This window comes from Rana temporaria, chromosome 11, assembly GCF_905171775.1.
Source record: "Rana temporaria chromosome 11, aRanTem1.1, whole genome shotgun sequence".
NCBI classification, from domain to species: Eukaryota; Metazoa; Chordata; class Amphibia; order Anura; family Ranidae; genus Rana; species Rana temporaria.
The window spans coordinates 129,078,085-129,105,246 of record NC_053499.1 but is presented as its reverse complement, the minus strand read 5'-3'; the positions used below and the strand labels follow the sequence as shown (position 1 = coordinate 129,105,246).

General features: G+C 43.2%; 1 protein-coding gene across 1 annotated transcript in view; it reads left to right on the top strand.

The window, feature by feature from the left end:
• Positions 1 to 24,925, top strand: part of LOC120917671 (5-hydroxytryptamine receptor 3A-like) — a 42,987-nt gene extending 18,062 nt beyond the window's left edge. Inside the window, exons 3-9 of the mRNA XM_040329125.1 lie at positions 4,846 to 4,890; positions 6,950 to 7,059; positions 10,354 to 10,520; positions 13,341 to 13,498; positions 20,242 to 20,449; positions 22,400 to 22,603; positions 24,113 to 24,925. Of these exons, the coding sequence (XP_040185059.1) occupies positions 4,846 to 4,890; positions 6,950 to 7,059; positions 10,354 to 10,520; positions 13,341 to 13,498; positions 20,242 to 20,449; positions 22,400 to 22,603; positions 24,113 to 24,387 (1,167 nt within the window). The 3' untranslated portion in view covers positions 24,388 to 24,925. The remainder of the gene's footprint in view (positions 1 to 4,845; positions 4,891 to 6,949; positions 7,060 to 10,353; positions 10,521 to 13,340; positions 13,499 to 20,241; positions 20,450 to 22,399; positions 22,604 to 24,112) is intronic.
• The last annotated feature ends 2,237 nt before the right edge of the window (positions 24,926 to 27,162 follow it).

The window sequence follows — 27,162 nt, the reverse complement described above, 5'->3', positions numbered from 1 at the left end:
GAAATTTATCGTTAAGGAAATATTTTTTCATGTTGAGCTTTCTAATGTATTTTCGAATGCCAATATACGTGTCGAATTTATTCAGATTTTTGATAGGTGCATGTTTGAGACCACGATCCAGAACTGCTAGTTCTTCAACTGTCAGTTCAGTGGGGGTTAAGTTTACCACGTTCTCTCCTCGTCTTTTCTTTTTCTTTTGTTGTCCCTTTCCTGCTCTGTTTCCCCTCTTATTTCTGGACTTGGTCTTGTTGTGTTTTCTTGTGTCTGTCTCCTGGGGGAGCAGTGGGGATCTTGCATTGATCTCCGTGGAGAGTGATCTCTCCTTTCCCTGTCTAAAAAAGAGGACCGTGGTGCTGTATGTTGGTAATAATCATGACCTAATCGTGGATCTTCATAATGCTGGTCTTGTTGTCCTCTAAGTGGTTCAAATCTATTGTGAACCATAGTAGGGGTTCTGTTGTATCCCCCATAATATTCAGATGACTGTGGAGGTCCTCTGATGGGGTTACCGTAGTAATCATACATTTGTGATGGAGGGGGTCCTCTATAATATCCTCCATATGGTTCCTGCACTGGAGGAGGAGGGCCTCTATTGTCTCTAGGATTTCTTTCATTGTGTTGTCCGTTATTATAAGGTTTTTTGTTATTCGGCTTCTTATACGGTTTTTTCCATTGTTTTTTGGGGGTATGGTATACATATTGCCCACTGTTTTGATTTTCATACTGTGTTCTGGTATTGTCCCTGTATGCTGTTTGTTCCTCCCACCTTGGAGGTGGTCGCATTTGTAATCCTATGGGGTCTTGGATTCTCACTACTTTCACTGGTGTTGATTGTGTGGAATTAGACTGAGCCGATTCTGTTTTCAATTGCCATTTAAAAACACGGTCGGTTTTATAGTCTGCCACGTCTCTTTGGAATTTTTTAATTTTGCGCTGTTGTACCTCCAGATCTTTCGCCACCAAATCCTTGTTTAGTAGTGTGGAAAGTTTCTGGAAGTCACTAGACTCTTTATGGGGGTCTAGTTTGGTTTTGATGTCTTCAATTTGCTGTTGTACTATCCTTAGTTTCTTTTGCTTCCTTTTCAATAAAAACTTAACCCCTTCTACACTCCTATTATTAAAAAATTCGAACCATTCGTCCAGTGATTCTTTATCATCAAGCCCATCGTTGGGTGGCATATCCCATCTGACTCGCCTAGGTGCTATGTTGTCTTTTATATATTGGTCGAAGGTGTGTATATCCCACCACAGGGATACCTTTTTTTCCATCAGATGTCCCAATTTTCTAATGAGACTATCTAGATCTGTGTTCAGTGTCATATTGCGTGTATTAAATACCTCTTCTAAATTTACATTTCTGTTCTCTATGAAAGTAAAAACTTCCATCGTGGCAGCAAAGGATGTGTAAGTGAATAACCAGTGAGTAATAAATAATAAATTCCACTGCGCTACTGTGAGTAAACAGAATAATGAAAAAGTGGTGTACAAATAATACCTGAGGCAGCTATATCTAAAAGTGTTCACATAACACAATGAGAAAAAACAAACTAGATAAATGATGATAAGCGCTCCAGGTATGTGATGAATCACAATACAGTGTATAAACAAATGAATAAAACACAATCAAAATAAAAGGGAGTGAGTGACCAAACTCAAAATGTGCTGTGCGTGTCCAAATGAACACTAGAATTAACTGAAAAGAAGTCTGTGTAAGGACACCGTGAAACTCTTTGGGGGTGTCGCGTCCCCTGTGAGTCAAGAGTCACTAAAATGTGCACATATGTATATAAATAATGTGAAAAAAATTATTATATATAATAGTGATAGGTGATCTCTAAATAGATCTAGAACAGGCAGCAATAGTGATGGTGATATGACAGTCTATTGGTGAGGATGATGGGATGTTCACATGTGACAATTCCTGTATATAAGGCAGTGATAGGGGGATCCTTATTGGTGTTCCTTATGGAATATGTTAGAGAACATCTACCTCTCTAATTATCTTTATAAAATACTTGGAAGAATTCTGTAGTTGTAGTCTCCACAGGGCTGATAACACTGCTTGAGATAGTACTAGAAAGTGCACAGGACACATCATAGCTCTTGATTTCAGGCAGGATCAACAATTTTTGCACTTTTTTAACGCATTGCCACCCATGTAATGGAGGGACTGCAAAGGGTTCTGTGCTGTCAAAATAAATCAGGGCTCAAGTCCTGCGGGAACGCGTGGGAACGGAGTCCCTGCACTTTTTTCACAGCAGGAACGCATTTCCCATTGCAGGACTAGAGCAGCTGAGAGCAGCCGAGCCGCCCGAGCCAATCCTTCACTAAGCGGCGAGTCACTGTCAGGGGCAGGCGAACCTTAGTAATCCTTTGTTACTGGCCGCTTCCTGTATATGGATTCATCAGGTAGTGTGTGGGTATTCCGTCACTTCCTCGATGCCGCAATGTCTCCTGGGAGCTTTTGTCATTGTTCCCAGGAGACAATGCGGAGGTCTGCAGCGAGTTATCGTGGGATTTAGAAAGAACTTGCTTAAAAAAAAAACATGCGGTTTAGTAATTATGCTTATGAGTGTATCATTTTTTTTTTTTTGGTGGGGAGTGGATCTTGGGTGGGAGTTCCCACACTTTTTTCCCCAGGACTTGACCCCTGTGTAAGATGATGTATCTAGTTGATCCTTCCCTTCCTTCTGGAGCACTGTAATAATTGCTTCTAACAGTGAAGGGGGTAGCCTTCCTCCTTCTATCGCCCAGTTCAGCGTTTTTAGTAATTCCGGGAGCAACACCCCTTTTTTGATCTATATAGATCTTTATAGTATACTGCAAACGTGTCTACTATTGCAGAAGTTTCAGATGATATCCCACCTCCTACCGTCCTGACTGCGGGAACACTAGAGGGTGCCATATTAGTTTTCACTAGGAGGGCCAGAGTATGGCCCACACTTTCCCCTTCCGAAAAAGCACTCTGCTCCTGAAATAAACGCTTATTTTCAACTTTCTTATTTAACACCAGCTTATATTCCTGTTGCTTCTCCAACCATAGCCTTTGTTTAGTCAGTGTTGGGTTTTCCACATATTGCTTTTCAGCCTCTAGAACCTGTTCCCTGATTTTCTCCTCCCATTCCCTCAAGTTCCTCTTGATCTTAGCTACCTGCTGAATCAATATACCCCTGAGGAACGCCTTAAGGGCATCCCACACTACTCCCTCTGATGCTGTCCCTGTGTTAAAGTCCAGGAATTCCCTTAATTTGATGCCCATTTCTTCTGACTTCCCTATCACTTCAAGCCAGAAGGGACTTATTTTCCAATTGCTTGGAGGACATTTTTTCCCTGTACACAGTGATAGCACCAGAGGGGAGTGATCAGAAACCTCTCGGATAATAAGATATTTTACTGACTGCTTGTAAACTTGCATAGTTTCCCAGGGCCATATCTATTCTTGACAGTGTGGAATAAGTGCTTGAAAAACAGGAGTACTGCTGCAGATCTGGATGTTTCGCCCTCCAGATGTCCCACCACCCAACCTCCTCCAAAAATTGACTTAGATGCCCTTCTCCTAACCCTGGGCTCTGTGTCCCCGGTGGAAATCTATCCATCGTTCTATTTAGCACGTTGTTTAAATCCCCAACCACTAATACCGGGATATTTATCTTATTTACCACAAATTCTGTTAACTTATACAAAACCTCCATTTTGAAGGGAGGGGGTATATAAATATTAGCCAACACATATGGTACATTATCTATCAAACAGTGCAGAAAAATATAGCGACCCAGTTCATCTATTCTTGACTCTAAACATGCAAATGGTACGCCTGTTTTTACCATTATGCTCACTCCTCTAGAATAGGAAGAGTGGACAGAGTGGTACTGGCTTTGATATTTTTTTTTATTGACCAGTTTTAACTTTGTTTCTTTAGTCAAATGGGTCTCTTGAATACATATCACCTCCACCCCATAGCACTCCAGGGTAGTAAAAATTGCAGCTTTTTTCACTGGGTCCCCCATCCCCCGGACATTCCAGGAGCCTATATTTATAATTTTAGGTCTCATTCCCAGCCTCATAGACAAGATTTATAAGGATGTAAAGCTTCCCGATGGGAGCTTGGGTTTCCCAAGCTATCAAAAAAAATTGATCGCCTAAAGCCATAAATACATTTTGAGATTGTAGCCGAAGAGAAAGCATATCGAACACAAAAAAAAAGCCTCTAAGAAACAAAAAAAAGGACGAAAAAATAAAAAATATATACCATTTTGAATATACCTAAAAAAAAAACTTTAAATGTGCATTCAAGTACATTCCCTTCATTTGTGCTTGATAAATGATACGTGATGCTCGTGCTCTGATACAACTCGTCAGCTGACCGCTGTGCACCAATCGCGTGCTCTCAGATGCAATTCTTTGGCCGCGGGACACCCGCCCACTCTTCACCACCAGGCAGGTACACTGGAGCCGACCAAGGTATTGTTTCTTCCGCGGTGGGATTAGCTGACTTAGTGTCAAACAACAGTAATCTCAGGGCTCAGACCGGGTTGAGGCAGGGAGTTTAGGCTGCATGGTTAAGGAATAGTAGGGGCGAATGAACCGTGGGAGACACACAGCTCTCACCACATCTCACATGTCTCTCTCACACACCGCACACCTGCATCCAGTCACGAACATTAGTCCTTTGTAACTACAGTAATAGGGAGTTTCAAGTAAGTTTAGTTTGCAGGTACAAGTCTTTTAAAAATTGTGTTGAGAAATGCAAGTCCAAATGATATAATTTGATTATTTAGTCATAATTGTACCATTTTTTTCTTCCATAATGGTAAAAGAACAGTCAATTTTTTTTTTTTTGTACAGGATGAAAAGTTACAGATAATGACAACATTGTTGGACATTAAAATGGTAAGAAATTTGTAACTTTTGAAGTACCTTCAATGAATAGGAAAACAGCCTGAAGGAATAATGTGACAATTGTGATAGAAGAGATAAAAAGGATATAATGATGACATTCCACTTCATAGTACAAATTCTAATACTAAGATGAACAGGTTGTTCTGCCTTGTTCCGCATGTAGAAAATTGAGAATTCCCCTTAGTGCTACTCAGAGGCAAAGGGCATGGACTTTGATGATTCTTCAGGAAATAATATTGAGGACCTACCCCAATTAAATGCCTTGCCGGGGGCATATTTACTAGCTGAGCACAGCAAGCAAATGGCCCCAATGCAAAAACTTTCACCTACCTCAGTAAGTTAAGTTTTTAATAACTGTCTTATTATTGTTACTTCTGAAAGCAATTACAGACAGAAATGCAGATGCAAACAGTAAGGCCTCGTACACACGACTATTTTCCTCGACAGAATCTATCAAGAAACTTGGTGGCAGAGCTTTTTTGCCGAGGAAAACGGTCGTGTGTATGTTTTTCAATGAGGAAACTGTGGAGGAACTCGACGAGAAAAAAAGACAACAAGTTCTATTTTTCCTCGACGGGAGTCTCAATTTCCTCGTCGTGTTTCTCGTCGGGCTGGTTTTCGACGAGAAACACGTTCGGGTGTATGCTAAGAAACCCGCGCATGCTCAGAATAAAGTATGAGACGGGAGCGCACCTTCGGTAAAAGTAGCGTTTGTAATTGAGATCGCACATTTGTCACGCTGTAACAGACTGAAAAGTGCAAATTGTCTCTTACCAAACTTTTACTTAACACGCGGTAACATGAGATTAGCAAAAGCAGCCCCAAGGGTTGTGCCAGTGGAATCGAACTTCCCCTTTATAGTGCCGTTGTATGTGTTGTACGTCACCGCATTTGAGAACGAGAAGATTTGGTCTTGACCGTGTGTACGCAAAGAAAGCTTGTCAAGTTTCTCGACAAGCCTGACAAGGAAAACAATGTTTCATTTACGACGAGTTCCTCGGTCGTGTGTACGAGGCCTGAGGCCCCTTTCACATGGTCGGACTGTTCAGGTCCACCTGTCAGTTTTTTCGGCGGACCTGAACGGCTGCTCCATACATCTCTATGGAGCTTCGGATGTGAGCGGTGACGTGTCCGCTGACATCCGATCCACTAAAATCCGACCGATGGCGATACGTCGCCATCCATCCATGGCGGATCGGGTGAAATCTGATGAAAACGGACATGCTGTCCGTTTTCGTCCGATCTCTTCATAGGAGACAGCAGCGCTGGACAAGCCCCTCCCCGCTCAGTGAGCAGAGAGGGACCTGTAATCCGCCGGCTGGGCGGAGATCAGCTTTGAGATCTCCCGCTGAGCTGGCGGACCGCTGCAAGCGGATCTGTCCCCGTGTGGAAGGGGCCTAAAAGAAAAAAAAACATTATTTACCTGATGCTGGGCTATGCACAGTTTAGATGCCCACATAGTGGATGTTTAAACAAACAACCAAACAACAACAAACAACTGAAAACTTTAAAAAACTTTAGAAGAGTAAACGCAAAACATCAAAAAAGCCACTGTTGCAGGCACCAGACAGGGGTGGGTGATGTCCTCACAGGCCCCACCTCGCCCTGACGTACGTTGCATCTCAATAGACATTTTCAAGGGGATCGGTATGCTGTGCCCACATACTAGAAGGGTTTAAATAATCAGAAATTCTGACATGTGAGAGATATCTTCTCATCTAAGCTGATAGTCTAAATAAATGATACATATTGTATCAAAACAAAGTTAAAAGTGAAAATGGTTACAAATGTATTTTTTTTAAAACCTCCTAATTAACACAATTTTCCAATAAACCCCTTTGTAATAGAATGGATCTAAAGATGCTGAGCTCCCCCTAGTGGTTCTACATACACTTTAAATTATCATTGCAGAATAAGGAAAATTAGCTGAATACATTTATAACCACTTTAAATTCCTAATAACTGTTTGCTAAACCTAAATTGTAAAACTTTAAAGAAACAACAATGAATTGAATTTCGAAACATTGACTTTCCTCTATTTTAATAAAAGGTATGGCACAATGAGTTCCTATCCTGGGAACCAAGTAATTTCTGTGACATAAAACGTATCTTCATTCCAGAGGGGTCAGTCTGGATTCCTGACATCACTATATCTGAAATGTAAGTGACTAGAATGTAATATTGATTATTTTAGTAACTTGTGAAAGTGGAAATTAAAATGTACATAAGACTATACATTTATACATAGAATTAAAAACATTTTAAATGATCCAAATAACCCAAATGAATAAAACTATGATATTGTTCTAGCACCATAGGTACAATCAAAGACCAACTTGAGCCAAATACATTTCAATTAGGATTCATATAGTTATGCATTCTGCTAGGGGCTAGCTTGCTAGGAAAGACGTGTATACCAGATCTTTATAGAGTGTTTAGGCAAAACCACATTTTGCCGTCCCCCCTGGCCCCACCCCTGACTCCACCCCCTTTCCCATGCCCATGTATACACCATCTTTTTAATGACGCACCCATCAAATGCAGCCCACCAGTGCCCATCAAATGCAGCCTCACCAGTGCCCATCAAATGCCACCTCACTGTCGTCAATCAAAGGCAATCTCACCAGCGTCCATCAATGCAGCCTCACCAGTGCCCATCAAATGCAGCCTCACCAGCGTCCATCAAATGCAGCCTCACCAACGCCAATCAAATGCAGCCTCACCAGTACCCATCAATGCAGCCTCACCAGTGCCCATCAAATGCAGCCTCACCAGCGCCCATCAAATGCAGCCTCACCAGCGCCCTTCAAATGCAGCCTCACCAGTGCCCATAAAATGTAGTCTCACCACCGCCCATCAAATGTAGCCTCACCAGCGCCCATAAAATGCAGTCTCACCAGCACCCATCAAATGTAGTCTCACCAGCGCCCATAAAATGTAGCCTCAACAGCGCTCATCAAATGCAGCTTCACCAGCGCCCATAAAATGCAGCTTCACCAGCGCCCATAAAATGCAGTCTCACCAGCGCCCATAAAATGTACAGTAGCCTCAACAGCGCCCATCAAATGTAGCCTCACCAGCTCCCATCAAATGTACATAGTTACATAGTTAGTCAGGTTGAAAAAGTCCATCCAGTTCAACTATAAAAATAAATAAATAAAAAATATCGTACAATCCCATATACCCAATTCTATATCCACAGTTGATCCAGAGGAAGGCAAAAAAAAACCAGCAGAGCATGATCCAATTTGCTACAGCAGGGGAAAAAATTCCTTCCTGATCCCCCGAGAGGCAATCAGATTTTCCCTGGATCAACTTTACCTCTAAATGTTAGTACTCAGTTATACTATGTACATTTAGGAAAGCATCCATGCCATTCTTTTTTTTTTTTTCTAAAGTGTATTTTGTGCGTGTACTCGAGAGAGGAGCCGGACTGCAGGAGTTGGGAGTAGGCAGGCCTCCCCCAGAGGCAATCTGCCACCTTTCTCCATGCCCCGGGTGGCAATGGTGGGTGTGTGAGAGGGTCCTCCCACACAGCCCACCCTACCTGCTCCGCTTTGAAGCCCAACGGGGCAGAGGGACTCCCTATAAGGGAGTGAGAGGATTAGCCCGCTCAACCAGCCCCGTTAGTCCTTCACCTCTCTTTAGAGACCGCGTGGTCAAAGTGCGTGTGTTAACCCAATTTGAGTGCGTGTGTAGGTGTGGTGGTTTTTGTGGGAGGGGGGTGGGTGTACTAAGCACAGGCTTACCTTGCATAGCACACCCACCGGGAGCCGGGCTGAGACCACCAAACTCAATTCACATGTAGCCGAGACCAGGATCCGAACCTCTAGCTGCAGAGGTGAATGGCTTGTCAGCGCAGTGCCAATCGCGTTGAGCCACCGCAGCTCTCCTGCCATTCTTAAACCACTTTTTTCAAGTACTCGCCAATACAGAATACCGATACTTTTTTTTTAATGTCATGTGACAGTGGCGTTTTTTTTACCCAATTTTTGGGAGGGGGGGGGGGGAGTGGATTGTTAGTGTGTTTTTTTTTAAATTATTATTATTTATTTTACATTTTATTTTTTAAATTATTTATTGCAATTTTTTTTATTTTTCCTTTTTTTTAATCGTCCCTGTTGGGGGTCTTTGGTGAGATATCAGGGGTCTTAACAGACCTCAGACATCTCCCCTTTGAGACAGAAAAGGACTACGGACACAGATTCCCCAGTCCCTTTCTCTGCAGCCTCATCTGAAATGAATGGAGTTTCCATTCATAAACTAAAATATCGTAAACACAGGTTTACGATGCTCAGTTATGTGAATGGACAGAGTCAGTGATCACTGACTCTGTCCATTCGGAAAAGGTAGGAGCCGGCTCCTACCTCCGCTCTCCATCCTGACAAATTGAGGGGGGAGAGCGGCACAGAGGGGGGAGAAGACTGCACGGGGGAGAGCGGCACGGAGGGGGGAGAAAACTGCACGGGGGAGAACGGCACAGAGGGGGGAGAAGACTGCACGGGGAGACTGGCACGGAGGGGGAGAAGACTGCACGGGGGAGAGCGGCACGGAGGGGGGAGAAGACTGCATGGGGGAGAGTGGCACGGAGGGGGAGAAGACTGCACGGGGGAGAGCGGCACGGAGGGGGGAGAAGACAGCATGGGGGGAGAGCGGCACAGAGGGGGGAGAAGACTGCACGGGGGGAGAGCGGCATGGAGGGGAAGAATACGGCACAGGGGGAGAGCGGCACGGAGGGGGAGAAGACAGCATGGGGGGACAAGACATCACGGGGGGACAAGACATCAGGGGGGGACAAGATATCACGGGAGGGGGGACAAGACAGCACAGGGGGGACAAGACAGCACAGGGGGGACAAGACAGCACGGGGGAGAGCGGCACAGATGGGGAGAAGACGGCACGGGGGAGAAGACAGCACGGAGAAGACTTGTAACTCCTGACTCATGACTGCCCAGGTATCGGGTGAAGCATCGGAGCATTTCCCCCAAGTACAAGTACTCGGGAAATGCTCAGTATCGGTACCAATACCGATACTAGTATCGGGACATCCCTACTTTCGGTCATCTTTTCTGTTGTATGCCCATTCTCCTCTGGCCTCTGATATCAAAAAGGCATTTTTGTCCACAGATATGCCACTCACTGGATATTTTCTCTTTTTCGGACCATTCTCTGTAAACCCTAGAGAGGGTTGTGCGTGAAAATCCCAAATCATGCCACATTCAAAGCCATTTAAATCCCCTTTCTTCCCCATTCTGATGCTCGGTTTAAAATTCAGCAAGTCACCTTCACCACGTCTAGATGACTAAATGAAATCAGTTGCTGCTATGTGATTAGCTGATTTGCAATTTATGTTACCAAGTAATTGAACAGGTGTACTTAATAAAGTGCCCGGTGAGTATATATGTTTGTTTCACCTGCCCTGTAAACATTACTTTTTCACTATATTTTTGCCAGGACAGAGGATGACTCTCTTGATGTCCTATATATGGAGCTCAATTACAATGGCACCATTCTGAGAAGAAAAACACTTAAGGTCGTGACCACATGTCCTCTTGACCTGTACAAGTTTCCATTTGACAAACAGAAATGTAATTTGACCTTTGGCATGAGCATAAATCCAGGTAATCAATTATAATTAGACTTGAATGGGGAATATATGGAGAGGAAATCTTGTATGTCCAGGTGTACCCGTTTTTCCAAATTTTGGTTTTTTTCACAGATTATAAAGTAACAGCCTTAGGAAAAAATGTTTGTTTGAACCATCTTTCTTAGACAAATGTTTTCAAAAAAACGATGTTTATGGAATTTTTTGTTAGACAAGCAATTACATACAACAGATGAATATTTTAGGAACAAGCAATAGACTAATGTATAATTTCTGGAAAAGTTTTTTGCTTAAAATTTGATTTGACTAAGGGGATGTGTGTGGGTAACCCTAAAAATATAATTTTACAGTGTCAAAGAATATCAATCTAGCATGTAATAATGATAAAAATAGAAAATACAAGTGCAAGAAAAGACAATTGTGGTACCATGTGGATATGGGCAGGAGATTGTGGGGGAGATTTACTAAAACGAGAACACTCGTTTGGTGAAGCTGTGCATAACAGCAGTGGCAGCCCATTCATTAGGAGTGCCTGGGCACTGCCGTGATGACCCATGGAGAGCTGGGGAATGGGAGGCCGCCGCCACCGCGATGACCTGTGGAGAGCAGGGGAACAGGAGGCCACTGCCGCTGAGCGGGGGAAGCTGCCGGTTAAGCAATGGGCTAAGTGCTACCGATCGACTGACCGACCATGGGGGATGGGGGTGTCGGTGCATACTGTTTGCCACCGCCCAAAAAGAATTACCACCGGCTGCCACTGCAGGGTAGCCAATCAGCTTCTAACTTCAGCTTGTTCACTTAAAGCGTAACTCCACTTTTGTTGAGAAAAAAAACATTCCCTTCTGGGTGATCTATGTACATTGCAAGGATTATAACAACATTTGTTGCATATTCCTACCTTTTGTTATTCTGAAGAAGTCCCTGTATGTTCCTCTGTGCCTCTGTTCTGAATGGGTCTAATGGGAGTGGTTTCATAATTATCTATCAGGTGTGCACCTGCACAGCACTAATAAGGAAATCTGCTGGGCCTGCATCCCTTTAGACATGCTCCTACATGGAGTATCTCACCAAAAATTTATTTTTTGTTGCAGGGGATGCCTAAAATCTGACTTGTATCTTAGGCAGACTTCTAGGAAGATTGGTGAGCCAATCACACAAGCAGGAAATGATGTTTCTTGGGAGTGGTCAGTGCACATTTTGTGTACAGAACAACTCCAGGTAGCCATATTGCAATGCATTCTCAGAAAACGACATTGGTTGCAGATTGAAAAGGGAAGGTAATCTTTAATAACATTCAATTACAATATGTCGCAATTGAACACGCTATATATTTTTTTCTTTATTTGCTATTTCCCCCCATGAAAGTGGAGTTACCCTTTAAGCTTTGTACACAGGGAAAAGGGAATCAGGGTATCAGATTTTGCACTCTCTAGTTTTAGTAAATCTCCCCGTTTGTCTTTAGTAATGAAAATATTATGTGAGGAAGGCTAGATCGGTTTTGTTTAAAAAAATAGCAACCAGTGGTCGCCAACCAGTGGTCCGTGGACCACTGATAGAACACGAAAACAAAATTGGTGGTCGCCAGGGGTTCTGCTGCAGATCAACATTGTGACCTATATGTTGTTTCCAGTGTTGTTCTCAATGCATGCTGACAGTCAATACTGTCAGTGTGCATTGATACCCGATGCCTCCTCTTTAGTTCTGGCTCCTGTGAACTCAGAGGGAGGCACTGGGAGTAGCGAATAATAAGTAATGCGATATTTAGGGAGAATGTGTCCAGACACCTGAACACTGCATGCAAGATGCTTTTGTGAATGGACCTCACTGCGACTGGTCCGGCTGTGATCGGGGACACTGACTGTGCGCCGGTGATTAGAGATACTGACTGGCAGCACTTGTCTAGTGACATTGTACTGCTGATCAGAGACAATGTTTGGTGGCGCTGACATACCAAGACATCAGAGTAGCCATTATACATGATCACCACAATAATTTCTGTCTGTGTTTGGCATCACAATTTAAGCAATCATTTCATATGTGTTTGTCATAATTCATAATGCCATTGTTTTCTACTGTGATTGGCTACATCTATCACATAGTATAGGGCTGTGGTGATTGCCCCTGTGCCATGTGATTGCTGTGACTAATCACAGAGATCACAGTAGTAAACAATGAGGTCATGAATGACAGCCATTTTTACTATTGCTGACTGTGATTGCTCTGACTGGCCACAGCAATCACATGGTACAGGGCCAATCACAACCATATTGTACCCTGATCTGTGATCTGCTGTGTCCAGTGAACAGAGCAGTCACAGATCCTGCCTCTGGACACTTCTGAGAGCATGCATGAGTGGGCGCTTAGATAGGATGTACTGGTACTGCTTGTGCCTTCCTTATCGAATCACACAAGTAGGAAATGACATTTCTGGAGAAGTTCTGTACACCAATGGTTTACAGAATGCCTAAAGGTTGCCATATTGCATTGAGTTTTATGTAAAATTACAGCACTGGAGATTGAAAAAGAAAGGTCATTTGTAATAAAATCTAATTACAATATGTCTTGTGTAGCAATTACATATACTATATTATTCGATTTTTTTTCATTTTTTCCCCTACAAAAGGGGACATACCACACACACTCAATAAAAAAACGTGTGGAAATGAAAGATCAGAACAAAATGGCAGCCTTGCGCTTAATATGGCATGTAGATGGCGCCGAGCCAAAAGTTTCAGATATATTTATCAGCCTATGTCTATATGGTGCACTTTACATGATCACCTATATTTGGTTGAAAGCATATCATTTATTTTGGTCATATCTTCTCTTCCCCCAGGTATTGATGTGCAGTTGATTCCCATTTCTAATGCTGAAAAAGTAACTCGATTGTCAAAAGAACAATTTTCAAAGTCAGAATGGGATCTCACACAAGTAGATATTATGCATTTAAATGTCTCTAAATATGGGGAGGAATGGAGTAAAGTCATTTATCAGGTAACACCAACCTAACTTATCCTTTGTAAATCTAGCCATTGTTCTCACTTACATTGTCTTACTTGTTATAACTGTAGTTTTATGTTTTTTTCTTAAAAAGCACCATAGCAAATGGCTTTATTTATATATATATATATATATGTAGCGCTACCCCCGAAGGAGCCCCTGATTAGATTTGAGATCATCGTATTAAGTTACCTCTATGTGATGTCTAGGGTGAAGGCAGTGAGTAGAGCAGTAATCGAATGTCCAATCTGTAGATAAAGGTTTTCTGAATGCTTTATTTTCCTGGTCCAACACGACCAACACATCAACTTGAGGTAGACAGAATAGGTTGATGAAATCAGAATAACTTTGCAGTATCAGGCTTTGGATAAGGAAAGCAGTCCTGCCTTCTGTAATTGTGTCAGTACGTCGCACTCTAGCCAGAGTGGGTGAAGTGCCCCTGGACAGACCTCTGCCACAGGCCTGGCAGCCAGAGCGTCACTTGAGGTTTCTCGGAGGAACAAGTCTCTGCCACAGACTTGGCTCTGATTGGATGTTGAGACCTCTGCCACAGGCCTAGTACAGGATTAAGTTGAACGATAGAGCAAATCCTCCCAGTAAATCATGTTATGGTCACCGGTTGACAGCGTAATTGTACCTGTCAATGTCCGGTCACCAGATCCCCGATGGTTCGTTCAAGCCCTTTTGGATCACCTGCCTCCGGGTTCTCCTCAAGCCGATCCCCCACCGAGCGGCATGCAGCCTGGGATCTCCTCAGTAGAAGTGGGGACCCAGTAAGTCACTGGGGCCCCTTGGTAGCATCAGTTGCTCCAGGCCAGAAGGGCCCAGAGTCAGGAACTTTGCGTAGCACGCGCCCCCAGGCCAAGTAGGCCATAGCGGTGGGGCCCGTTATGTGCGCACACCCTAAAGGTGGGTGCCGCACCTGGAACCAGGAACCCTCGAAGAACCCAGAACAACGGCCTCCACCACAGAAATACCCCTCGCAGCATGAGTGAGTGAGTGAAAAACTTATATAGCGCTGCACATGCAAACTGAATCGCCTCTGGGCGCTTGTTTGACCATTTCTCCTTTTACCTCAAAAGAGATGGGTTTTGATCTTTCTCCTAAAGGCCAAGTGGTTCTCCTCCAACCGAATGGAGGTTAGTAAAGTGTTCCAAAGTCGAGGGCCTTGGACAGCAAATCTTCTTTCTCCTTTGGACTTGCATCTGGTTTTGGGGATTTGGAGTAGATTTTGGTTGGAGGATCGCAGAACGCGATTGCGGTTTAGTTTTTCGCATAGATATTTGGGGGCATTTCCCAAAATACATTTATGCGTCAGACAGAGCGCTTTGAAAGTGATTCTGTCTTTCACTGGCAGCCAGTGAAGGCTTCTCAGTGAGGGTGAGATTGATTCCCATGTTTTTTTCCCATTCACAAGTCACGCGGCCGTATTCTGAACGACCTGTAGGCGAGTGATTTGGTACTTTGGGAGTCCGAGGTAAAGGGCATTTGCATAGTCAAGTCTGGAGTTAACAGTTGTTCCCACCACGAACGCAATGTCTTCTTTAGGAATAAATGGAATAAGTCAGCATAGTAGGTGCAGCAGATGGTGCAATCCGCTGACTACTGACCCTATTTGTGCATCCATTGTCATGTAGGTGTTGAAGATGACTCCGAGACTTTTGACTTTGGTGCTAGGGGTGATGATTTTTCCCAGAATGGGCGGAGGTGTCAAGGTTGTTGCAAGTTGATTCTTTCGATTGGCGTGAAACAGGAGAAGTTCTGTTTTTGAACCGTTGAGTTTAAGATAACTCTTTGTCATCCAGTTCTCTATCAAAGAGAGGCAATTCTCTAGACCGAGATGATGATCCTTTTTGTTGCAGATGCGAAAGTACAATTGTGTGTCATCTGCATAAGAGTGGTAGAGCAGCTTTTGGCTGCTGATGATTTCAAAAAGAGGGCGAAGATAGATATTGAACAGCACCGGCGACAGAGGGGATCCTTGAGGGACTACTTGTGATCGGTTTTCCAAAAAGGAGGAGAACCAGGATAAGTCACATTCCACGACTCTGGCTACTTCAGCTAGCCGAGTCAGTAATAGTTTGTGGTCTACCGTGTCAAAAGCTGCGCTAAGGTCCAACAGTACTAGAAGACAAGATTCTCCTTCGTCTGCGGCCTCGAGAGCATCATCCCATATTTTTAGCAATGCTGTTTCCGTCCTGTGCCCTGGACAGAAACCCGATTGAAAAAGATCGAGCAAATTATGGGTGTCTAAATGCTGTTGCAGCTGTTGTACCACTACTTTCTCCATTACCTTGGAGAAGACGTTCAGGCCTGATATGGGACGACAGTGTTTAGGGTCCTTGGGGTCAAGGGTGGGTTTCTTTAAGATGGGTTTGATTATGCCTTGTTTCAACAGGGCGGGCACTATGCCTTCCTTGAAAGACTGGTTTATCAGCTGCTTGATAGGTGGTGCCAGAATATCGGCACATTCCTGCAGCAGTTTGGTAGGGATAATATCATTAGGCGCTGTGCTATTTTGCAGGGCGCTGATGATATTTTTTGTGGCCTCAATGGAGATGGGTTTTAGAGTAAACATTGTTGATTGCGGCTGATTTATGTGGGAATTGGGTGATTGACTAAGGGGGGGATAGAGGGGGGTACTGTTTTGCTGAATGCTTTCACGGATCCTTTCAATTTTGTTCACAAAATGATCCGATAAGGGTCCTTTCACACTAGCGGACCGTTCGTCCGCTCATTACAAGTCCGTTAACGGACTTGTAATGAATCCCTATGGGAACGCGTCCGACTGACGCGCTAGCGTCCGCGTCAGTCGGGATCCGCTTTTCCGAACGGAAGAAACCCTATTTTTCTTCCGTTCGGCGGAGCGGAACTGCTACAGACGGACAGACGGTCAGTCTGCATCAGGTTCCCCATAGGGCAGAGCGGAGCAGAGACAGGGCGGTCCCTGCACTGTGTGCGGGGACCGCCCTATCCGCCGACCAGGGCCGGACTTACCATTGGCCTTGACTGGGCTCAAGCCCAGGGGCCCCACCCAATAGGGGGCCCCCTTTAAAAAAAAAAAAAAAAAATTTTTTTTTTTTTTTTTTTTTTTTTTTAGGGGTCCGGAGGCCCCCAGGGCCCCGGATGGCAACCCCCCTTTTTTTTATTTATTTTTTGTAAAAAAATGTTTTTTTTATATATTTTTTATTTTTATATATATAATATAATATATATATATATATATATATATATATATATATATATATATATATATATATATATATATATATATATATATATATATATATATATATATATATATATATTATTTTTTTTTATTATTATTATTAAAGGGCCCAGGGGTCTCCAGGGCCCCCGGATGGCAACCCACCTTTTTTATTTTTTTATAAAAAAAAATACATTTTTATATATATATATATATATATATATATATATATATATATATATATATATATATATATATATATATATATATATATATATATTTTTTTTTTATTAAAGGGCTCAGAGGTCCCCAGGGCCCCATGTGGCAACCCCCCCTTTTTTTATTTTTTTTATAAATGTTTATTTTTTTATTTTTTTTATAAATGTTTATTTTTTTATTTTTTTTTATTTTTTATTAAAAGGCCCAGAGGTTCCCAGGGGCCCAGAGGTCCCCAGGGCCCCCGGGTTTGGCAACCTCCCTTTTTTTATGTATTTTTTTATAAATGTTTTTTTTTATTATTATTAAAGGGCCCAGAGGTTTATTTTTTCTTTTTATTAAAAGGCCCAGAGGTCCCCAGGGCCCCGGATGGCTACATATATTTATATATATTTGTTTTCTTCTTTATTTCTTCTTTTTTTTGTAAAGGCCCCCACGCTTCTCAATTTCAGGCGGCAGCACCCCCCCCCCCCCAGGTTCTCTGCTTCAGGGGGCCCATGCCTTAAGCTGTGCAAGGGGCCCCAAAGTTCCTGATGGCGCATACCTCCCAACACGCACGGATTCTGTGGGACTTTCCCGCACAGACAGCTTCTTCCCGCAGTCCCGCAAAAGGGTTAATTTTCCCGCACTGCAAGAGGAGGAGGCAGCACGGAAGCAGGAGGAACCGGAGTGGTGTGTGGAGGACTGTGGCTGCTGAAGGGAAGAAAGCCGACAGCCGGGCTAATGACAGTCTGTGGCCCCGGCTGTTGGCACAGGTGAGAGGCACTCCCCCCCTCAACAACTGCAAAATCCCCCCCCGCTCAACAACTTTAATGCGCTCCCCCCCGCTCAACAACTTCAATTCGCCCCCCCCCCCTCAACAACTTCAATTCGCCCCCCCCCCCCCCCGCTCAACAACTTCGATCCCCCCCAATTCTCGGCTCCAGGGGGCCCCTTCAACACTCAAGCCCAGGGGCCCCCACCACCCTAAGTCCTGCCCTGCCGCCGACAGCTGAGCGGGGACCCCCGCTGAGCCGACGGAGACACACGGAGCGGACCCGGAAACGGTCCGCTCCGTGTGAAAGAGCCCTAATTCATTGCAAAATTCTTGGGTATCTGAATTGTGGGCTTCCAGACAGACTGGATTCATGGTCTGAGTGACTAAGTTGAAAAGTTAGCGGGGACGGTTTAGGGCATTGGTGATGATCTTGGAAAAATGATTTTTTTTTGGGCTGGAAAATTTCTTTGTGGTATTTTTTTGTTATTTCCTTGTAGATGGCGTGGTTTTCGTCTGTAGTGCTTCTTTTCCAAGCTGCTTCCGCTCTTCTGCGTTCTTGCTTTAGCAACGACAGCTGGTCGTTAAACCAGCTGGAGTTGTATTTCCGGATGCAGGTTTTGCGTTTGGGCGCTACTAAGTCGGCTGACTGTAGTAGAGCTGTGTTAATAGCATCCAGGGTTTCAGTGGCTGATTGATGTAAATGGTTTGCTTTTACTTTATTCCCTAATGTTGTTTTGAAGAGTTCCGAATTGAGCTTCTTCTGAGATCTGGTCCAGTGCATTGTCACTGGTTTTGGTGTTTTTGTTAAAGGGGCATTTTTGGTAATCATGAATTTGATTACATGATGGTCTGTCCATGGTAATGGTTCATTTTCCAGAATTTTTACTTACAGATCTTGTCTGAAAATAAGATCGAGCGTGTGACCAGAAGTATGTGTGGGCCCACATACTATCTGCTGCAGACCTAGTCCTTCCAAGTGGTCAATGCAAGCGTCGGCCCACGGGATCTTGTAAGGAGTTGGCCCAAAGGTTGAGATCCCCAAGCAGCAAAAGATGTTTGCTGTTTAGTGTATAAGTGGAAATGAACTCTGTCAATGAGTCAATGATGTGAGAAGCTGCCATTTTGGACCCGGTGGTCTATAGCAGAGTAGAATATGGACAGTCTTCTGGGGGTTTGTTTGAAGCTGTAGGGAGAGGGTTTCCATGAATGGAAGTGGGTTTTGAAGGACTGGTTTAGTGATCGAGAGGTAACTCTTGTGGATCACTGCCAGGCCTCCTCCTCTTTGCCCCACTCTGTTTTCTGTTATTATGCGATAGTTCTCTGGTACCAGTTCACCTAGAATGGTGTTACAGTCGGGTGTAAGCCAGCTTTCTGTAATAAAGAGGCAGTCTAAATCGCATTGTAGGATGAGATCATGAATTTCTACTCGGTGTCTTACTGCAGATCTTGTATTGACCAGAGCGCATTATATGCGTTTTGGTTTGGATAAGCAGGTGTAGTGTTTGCCTGTTGATCGTCGATCGATTCTAAACAGTCGTTCAGTCCTTAAGGCTTTTTTGGTGGCGGCTGGTAATATTGAGGCAAATGGCTTTAGTCACCAAATGGTTGCTGCCGAGTATCTCAGTTTAGTCATAGTCGCTGAGGTACTGGGGGGCAGAATGCCAATAAGGGGGGGGGGGTTTCCAGTAATGATGGGAGGGACGATTCACTGAATCCTACCTCCCTGTTTGATCCAGAGGAAGGCGAAAAACCCCTGTCCGTGCTATGCCAATGTGCCGTGGCAGTGGAAAAAATTTCTTCCTGACCCCCTGGGGGCGATCGGACGTGGCCCTGGATTAAATACTGAAAAAAGAGCAGTGGTGGTGACCTCGGGGGGAGAATGGGATGGGGGGGGAGTACCCTACTGTCGGCTGATGACACAGAGCCGGTCCAGGCTGGGGAAATATCGAACAATATGGTCGGAATCCTCCCACAACCCTGAAACGGCACCAGCAAGCCGCTGAGAGTCTAAGCCAGCTGCTCCCACCCCCTCCACAGCCCAGCGCTCCAGTGAGCATGGGGGGGAGGGGCAGAGCAGACAGCTGTGACTGACAGTTATCAGCTCTCTGCTCAAAGAGCTCTGAGAACAGAGCAATCAGGGGTGTTTGATCACTCAATTCTCAGTCTTAGAGCCAGCGGGGGACAGATGCAGCATCAGACCGATTTTGCATCCAGCTAGGTAAGTATGATTCTTAAAAAATAAAAAGTAAACCCCATGCATCTCTTTTAAAGGTTAAGTATTAGGGTCACCCTTAGGCCCCTTTAGTGTTAATCTGTGTCCTCTTGTTCCTACAATACTGACTCCAACCTACCTTTGCATTGGAGAAAATGGGATGCTTATATTTTGAAACTTGCATTTTTAAGGTGTAGTTCCTAAGCAGGCAGCATAGTAGGCAAACTTGCACTGCTTTTGACATGTAACTTTATCATTGTTAATCTTATATTATATTACCTTATATTACCATCAGCTAGTACTCTTTCTTTACATTTAGTGAATATTTGATTTTCTGTTTGCAGGTCCTTATAAGGAGAGCTCCCATTCTCTATGTCATCAATCTTATTATACCGGCCTGTTTGCTTGTGGTGGTAGACGTATCAAGTATGTTTATTCCCATGGAGGGTGGAGAGCGCCTAGGATTTAAGATAACCATTGTGCTTGGCTTCTCTGTGCTTCTATTGATTCTAAATGATTTCCTGCCCAACACAGACAATCCACCTATACTGGGTACGTCTGACAATAAAGACATAAGTAAATGGGCATTTGTATAACACGTCTTCTCATTTTCTTTATGAATTCTCATTACATAATAGACTACTTGTTTACACTCCATCTGTTTTAAAACTAATAAAGACTATATGGATATCTACAGTGGAACCTTGGTTTAGGAGTAACGCGGTTAACAAGCGTTTTAAATGACAAGCAACTTTTTTTTTTTTAAATCCTGACTCGGTTTGCGAGTGTTGTCTCACAAAATGAGCAGAATTCAAGCTAATGAGGTGTGCAGTACCACAGTTGGCTAGAGGTGACACTCGGAACTGTCCCCGAGTATTTCCGAGGCTCTCTAGTGCCCCCCACCTCTGGCCACATGTGGTATTGCATGCCTTAAAAGTCAATGCAGAACAAATTCTCTTCATTTCCATTGACTTCTATGGGGAAACTTGCTTTGATATGCGAGTACTTTGGATTACGAGCATTCTCCTTGAATGGATTATGCTCGTAATCCAAGGTTCCACTGTACCATGTTGGATACAAAAATTGACAAAAACAAGACGACCAGTCTCCCCTTTATGGGATATTGTATAATTTTTCGATTCAGTAATTCTTACTAACAAAATGTTAAACCTACATGTCTATGTCCAACCTCTGCAGTACACACTTTGAGGTGGAGCAAAGACATGTCCAGCCCCCACGGTACACACAACCCTGAGTTGCCTGCATTGCATCCTAGATTGGGGTTGTGTCCATGTTGCAGCTTGGAGCAAAGTTAGACCCCTTTCACACTGATCCGCCCATAGCGTCGGCGGTATTTTTACTGCAGACACTATGGGCGGATTTACGTCGCATTTCGGCCGCTAGCGGGGCTACTTGCTATGGGGGCACTCATTCAGGCTCCCCTTTCCGAGCCATGCTCTGTGTGTCCAGTGACACACACAGTGAGGCTTGGCCCTGCCTCCTATTCCCTCTTGAAGCAGGAGCCAATGGCTACCATTGCTGTGTCTAAGCCAGTGAGGTGAGAGCAGCGATGCCGCTCTCATGCACAGTGCTTGATCGACAGCAGGCTTAAGTAAGTATAAAGGAGGGCTGCAAGGGGGGATGCAGGAGCTGTACACAGAATGGCCCAGATTCAAGTAGAATTGCGCGATATTTGCGGGGGAGCAGGGCAACGATTTTGCCCTGCGCCCCTGCAAATATTTTGCGCTGCCCTCCATTCACGGAGCAGTAGCTCCGTGAATTGCGAGGGCGCGCCGGCAAATTTGCCCGGCGTAAGCGCGCGCAAGTTAAATGATCCCGCCGGGGGCGGGAATCATTTAAATTAGGCATGCTCCCGCGCCGAGCGTACAGCGCATGCTCCGTCGGGAAACTTTCCCGACGTGCATTGCGGCAAATAACGTCGCAAGGACGTCATTTGCTTCTAAGTGAACGTGAATGGCGTCCAGCGCCATTCACGTTTCACTTACGCAAACGCCGTGAAATTCAAATTTCACGGCGCGGGAAGGCCAGCTATACTTTAGCATTGGCTGCCCCTACTATTAGAAGGGGCAGCCTTGCGCTAAAAGTAGCCGTACGGAAACTCTGTACCTGGCTTGCGCGGGGCCCGCGCAAGCTTGTGAATCAGTGGTAGTATGCAATTTGCATACTACACGCTGATACACAATGGGAGTGCCCCCTAGCGGCCCCCGCAAGAATGCAGCCTAAAATCTGCGAGTCATAAGAGCCTTATGCCGCGCAGATTTTAGCCTGCAGTCGGTGTAACGAGGTTCCTGAATCAGGAGCACTTGTTACACCGGAGCAAGTCAGCAATTGCGCCGTATAACCTATGGTTGCGCGGGCGCAAGTGCTTCTTGAATCTGGGCCAATGATTTTTAACCTTAATGCAGACAATGCATTAAAATAAGTCTTCTGCCTTTAGAACTACTTTAAACATTAAAAAAATATAAATATTTTTTTTTCCAGGTGTTTTCTGTATGATATGTCTGCTCATTATGATCATTAGTATTGTTGACTCTATCTTCATATCATACATGTTGCACATTTCTTCTGTGCGGCCAGATGTACCAGAATTTATAAAGCTTTGGGTTCTAAAACGACTGGCGTTTGTCCTTAGAATTAATATAAAGAAGGATTTGGACTCCATAGTTGTCGGGAGCAGTAACAAAGGTAAAGGCATTTCATTTTATTATTGCTTAGGTTATAAAATAACCTTTATGTAGACAGCAGATTTTTCAGGACTTTTAACAAAATCCCCAGAACTGTGTAAAAATGACTGGCAGTAGGCTCAGGTCAAAAAGCTAACACACCAGGATAAGGATACTTATTTTTAAAAAGTAACAATTAGTTTATTTTAGCGGAGTACGAAATAGATTTGAAAATGCCAGTCACATGGCTGAAATGAGGGTCCATATCCTTGTGTTAGAGCTTTGTAAATTAGGAAGAATTGTGATTTGTTTGTAACCACACAATCAATCCTGGGTCACTGTTTAGACTGGTGTAGCGGTGTCTTTGGATCTTTTGAGAGAGGAGGAAAGACATACCTAGTTATGTGATGAATTGATTGGGGTCGTAATGGTTTTATAAGAAATATACCTGGCAATGTCACTATCTGGGGTCATGCTTGGAGGCCAGTGGCAATAGCAGTGGAAAGGCTCACCCAGAAACCAGCATAATAAATAAATAAGCTGATTCCCCTGGTGGGTGATGCAGACTCACCGGAGACATAGGGGTGGATTTACTAAGAACGAATAGACTGTGTACTTTTCAAAAATGCAGTTGCTCTAATGCCGCATACACACGATCATTTTTCGGCATGAAAAAAACGTTGTTTTTAAAAAATGTCATTTAACTGCTTGCCGACTACCCACCGTCATATTACGGCGGCAAGTCGGCTCCCCTGCTCGAGAGCCCGTTGTATAACGTCGGCTCTCGCACAGGCCACTAGGGGCGCACGCACCCCCGTCTCCCGTGTGCGTGCCCGGCGGGTGCGATCGCCGCCAGGGAACCCACGATTGCTCGTTACAGAGCGGGGACCGGGAGCTGTGTGTGTAAACACACAGCTCCCGGTCCTGTCAGGGGGGGAAATGCTGATTTTCTGTTCATACAATGTATGAACAGAAGATCAGTGATTTCCCCTAGTGAGGCCTACAGTTAGAACACACCCAGGAACATACTTAACCCCTTCCCCGCCCCCTAGTGTTAACCCCTTTTATGCCATAAAAATACCCCCTATTTTGTAAACGCTATAACATTTGTGCAAACCAATCAATAAACGCTTATTGCGTTTTTTTTTTTTACGGAAAATATGTAGAAGAATACGTATCGGCCTAAACTGAGGAAAAAAAATGTTTTTTTATATATTTTTGGGGGTATCTACTGATACGCCGGCCTAACTCTTTCTGAATCTAGCTAAGAAAGTGAGTTTGTTCAAGGAATCTGACAGGGAGCTGTCCATCATCTCAGGGAGTTCAGCAAGAGGAGGTGCAGCCATATGCAGACATCTGTTTTGGGTTCAGATCCAGGTCCTGCTAGGCAGGTATCTTTTTATGAATATAAATAATTTATTGTGAGTGGCTGATTAACGCCAACATGTCTTGAGATGTAAAGGCTATGCAATTGCTGGAAGATTTGCATAAAACCTACAATACCCCACTAATATTAACACGTTTTCTTTAGCTTCAGATGAAAATCTGGCACTCACTGAATCAGAGAAAGAAACCAACAAGCATCTCTCAAAAAATGGCAAAGACAGCGCAGAGATTAAACTACTCAAAAGATTGCTATTGGAACTGCTCATGGTTCGAAGACATCTTATCGTCTCAAAAAAAGAGGAGGAGGCAAAATCTGAGTGGAATCTGGTGGCTTTTGTCTTGGACAGGTTCATCCTCATCCTTTACCTCCTCATTGTGGTCATTATTGTCGTCATAGTGGTCCTTGTGTGGGCGATGTAACAATTCCAGCCTAAAAAACCCTGGATGCTGTTCACCGGAATGATAAGATGTGGTAAAGGATAATTCCACATTAGAAGATAACCAGGACCATCCATGAAACTCCCTAGACAGGGGCTCATCCACAAATATGTGTATTTTAAAACTAGCTATTTAAAATGTATCTTTGGCCTAAACCTTTTTTGATCAAAAACTTTTTTTTTTCCGGGTAAACAAGGTTTGGAATCTCAAATTTTTTATTGTTGTGTGTGTTCCTGCTGGAGAGAACTTCCTCATTGCTCATCATCTAATAACATTCCACTGAAACATACGTTAGTATTTTTGGATTTAGTAGTACAGTATCCCATGGTTTTGGGGCTGCACCCGGAAGCTTAAAAAACTTTCTGAAGTTAGAACCACTTTAATTCTGTGCCTAGTGAGAATCAACATTCTGTTTAAATTCAAGTTGGGGATATGTAAAATGTTTATCGATGCATTGATTTATATGTATATATGTATTTATTAGTATTTACACTGTAATAACAACATTATTTAAGCATCACATGAACTTTTATATATTTTTTATGTTGCACACGGTCATTTCCTATATACTTTGGGCCAAATCCTCAAAAGGGATACGCAGGCGGAACTGCTGTTCAGCCTGCGTATCCCTGTGCCTATCTTTGGAACTGATCCTCAGAATCAGTTTTCCAACGATAGGCAGAAGATCCGACATCTGTAAGAGACTTACACTGTCGGATCTTAGGATGCAGTACCGCATCCGCCGCTGGGGGCATTTCGAGTCGAAATGCCGCTTTGCGTATGCAAATGAGGACTTACGGAGATCCACAAAGCTTTTCAGCTTTGTGTTTTCTGCGTAAGTTTACGTTTGCATACGTAAAATTAGTTCTGCTTTTACAAAGTGTAAACTAGTAACACCTTGTAAAAACAGATCTTTTTTTCGATCGCCACGTTTTTTTTAAAATTTTGAATTTTTTTTCCCGGCGCGTAACTTTTTTTTTACCCGATGCAACTTTATTGTCCCGTCGCAATCCACAAAGCCCGACGTAACGTAATTTCGCGCTGCCTGTCGGGAAAATGACGTCACGAGCATGCGCAGTACGGCCGGCGCGGGAGCGCGCCTCATTTAAATTGTCATCGCCCCCTGCAGAAGAGGACCGCCTTGCGCCGGAGACATTTAAGTTACACGGCCTGAAATTTCAAGGTAAGTGCTTTGTGGATCGGGCACTTAGGTAGAAATTTTAAGTCAGTGTAACTTAAATGGGAAAAGTTAAGTTAGGCAGGAATTTTGAGGATTTGGCCCTTTATATCTATCTATCTATCTATCTATCTATCTATCTATCTATCTATATATATATATATATATATATATATATATATATACAGTAAAACCTTGGATTGCGAGCATAATTCGTTCCGGAAACATGCTTGTAATCCAAAGCACCCTTATATCAAAGCAAATTTCCCCATAAGAAATAATGGAAACGCAAATGATTCATTTATTCATAAGCCCTTCAGTTTATAGTCCATATAATCAGATTATAGCAATGTGATAGGTTGTGTAACCATAAAATGTCCATCCACAAATGGAAGCCTCCACAAGGGGTTTTGAAGCAAAATTCAACAGGATTTACAGAGTATAAAAGAGAAGAGTGAGGCCTCTAAGTGTAGCAATATGTTGCTAAATGTTGTGCTTTCATTAAATGTAACCATATTGCTACACTTAGAGGCTCATCTCTTCTCTTTTATACTCAGTTGTGACATGACGCTACTCTTATATCAAGACATCCCTTGTATATCAAGACATCGCTTGTATATCAAGTCCAAAAATTTAGCTTGTCTTGCAAAACGCTCTCAAACCAAGTTACTCTCAAACCAAGGTTTTACTGTATATGTATATATCTATATCTATCTCTATATATACTGTATATATATCTATATCTATCTAGATAGATATATATCTATCTATATAGATATATCTATATATAGATGTATATAGATCGATCGATCTACATATATATATATATATATATATATATATATACATATATATATTTAGCAGAGACCCTAGAGAATAAAAAAAAAATGTTTTTAATCACTTCAGCCCCAGGAGGATTTACCCCCTGAATGAACAGAGCACGTTTTACAATTTGGCACTTTTTAAAAATTTTACAATTTCTGCTTTAACTGGTAATTGTGCGGTCATGCAATGCTTTACCCAAATGAAATCTGCGTCCTTTTTCCCCCCACAAAGAGAGCTTTCCTTTGATGGTATTTGATCACCTCTGGGATTTTTATTGTTTGCAATATAAACAAAAAAAGTGATATTTTCTACTTTTTGTTATAAAAGAAATCCAATAAACTAAATTTTAGTCATACATTTAGGTCAAAAATGTATTCAGCCACATGTCTCGGGTAAAAAGAATTTCAATAAGCGTATATTTATTGGTATGCACAAAAGGTATAGTTGCGTCTACAGACTATGGTAGATTTACTGGAATTTACACAGCTTTTAGTTTATGACTGCCTATCTCATTGCTTGAGGTGCTAAAATGGCAGGGGAGTACAACCCCCCCCCCCCCAATGACCCCATTTTGCAAAGTAGACACCCCAAGGAAATTGCTAAAAGGCACGTTGATTGAATATTTTTATTTGTTTGTCATAAGTGATTGAAAAATTAAATTATTTTTTTTTTTACACAAAGTTGTCACTAACTGATATATTGCTCACACATGCCATGGATATATGTGGAATTACACCCCAAAACACATTCTTCTG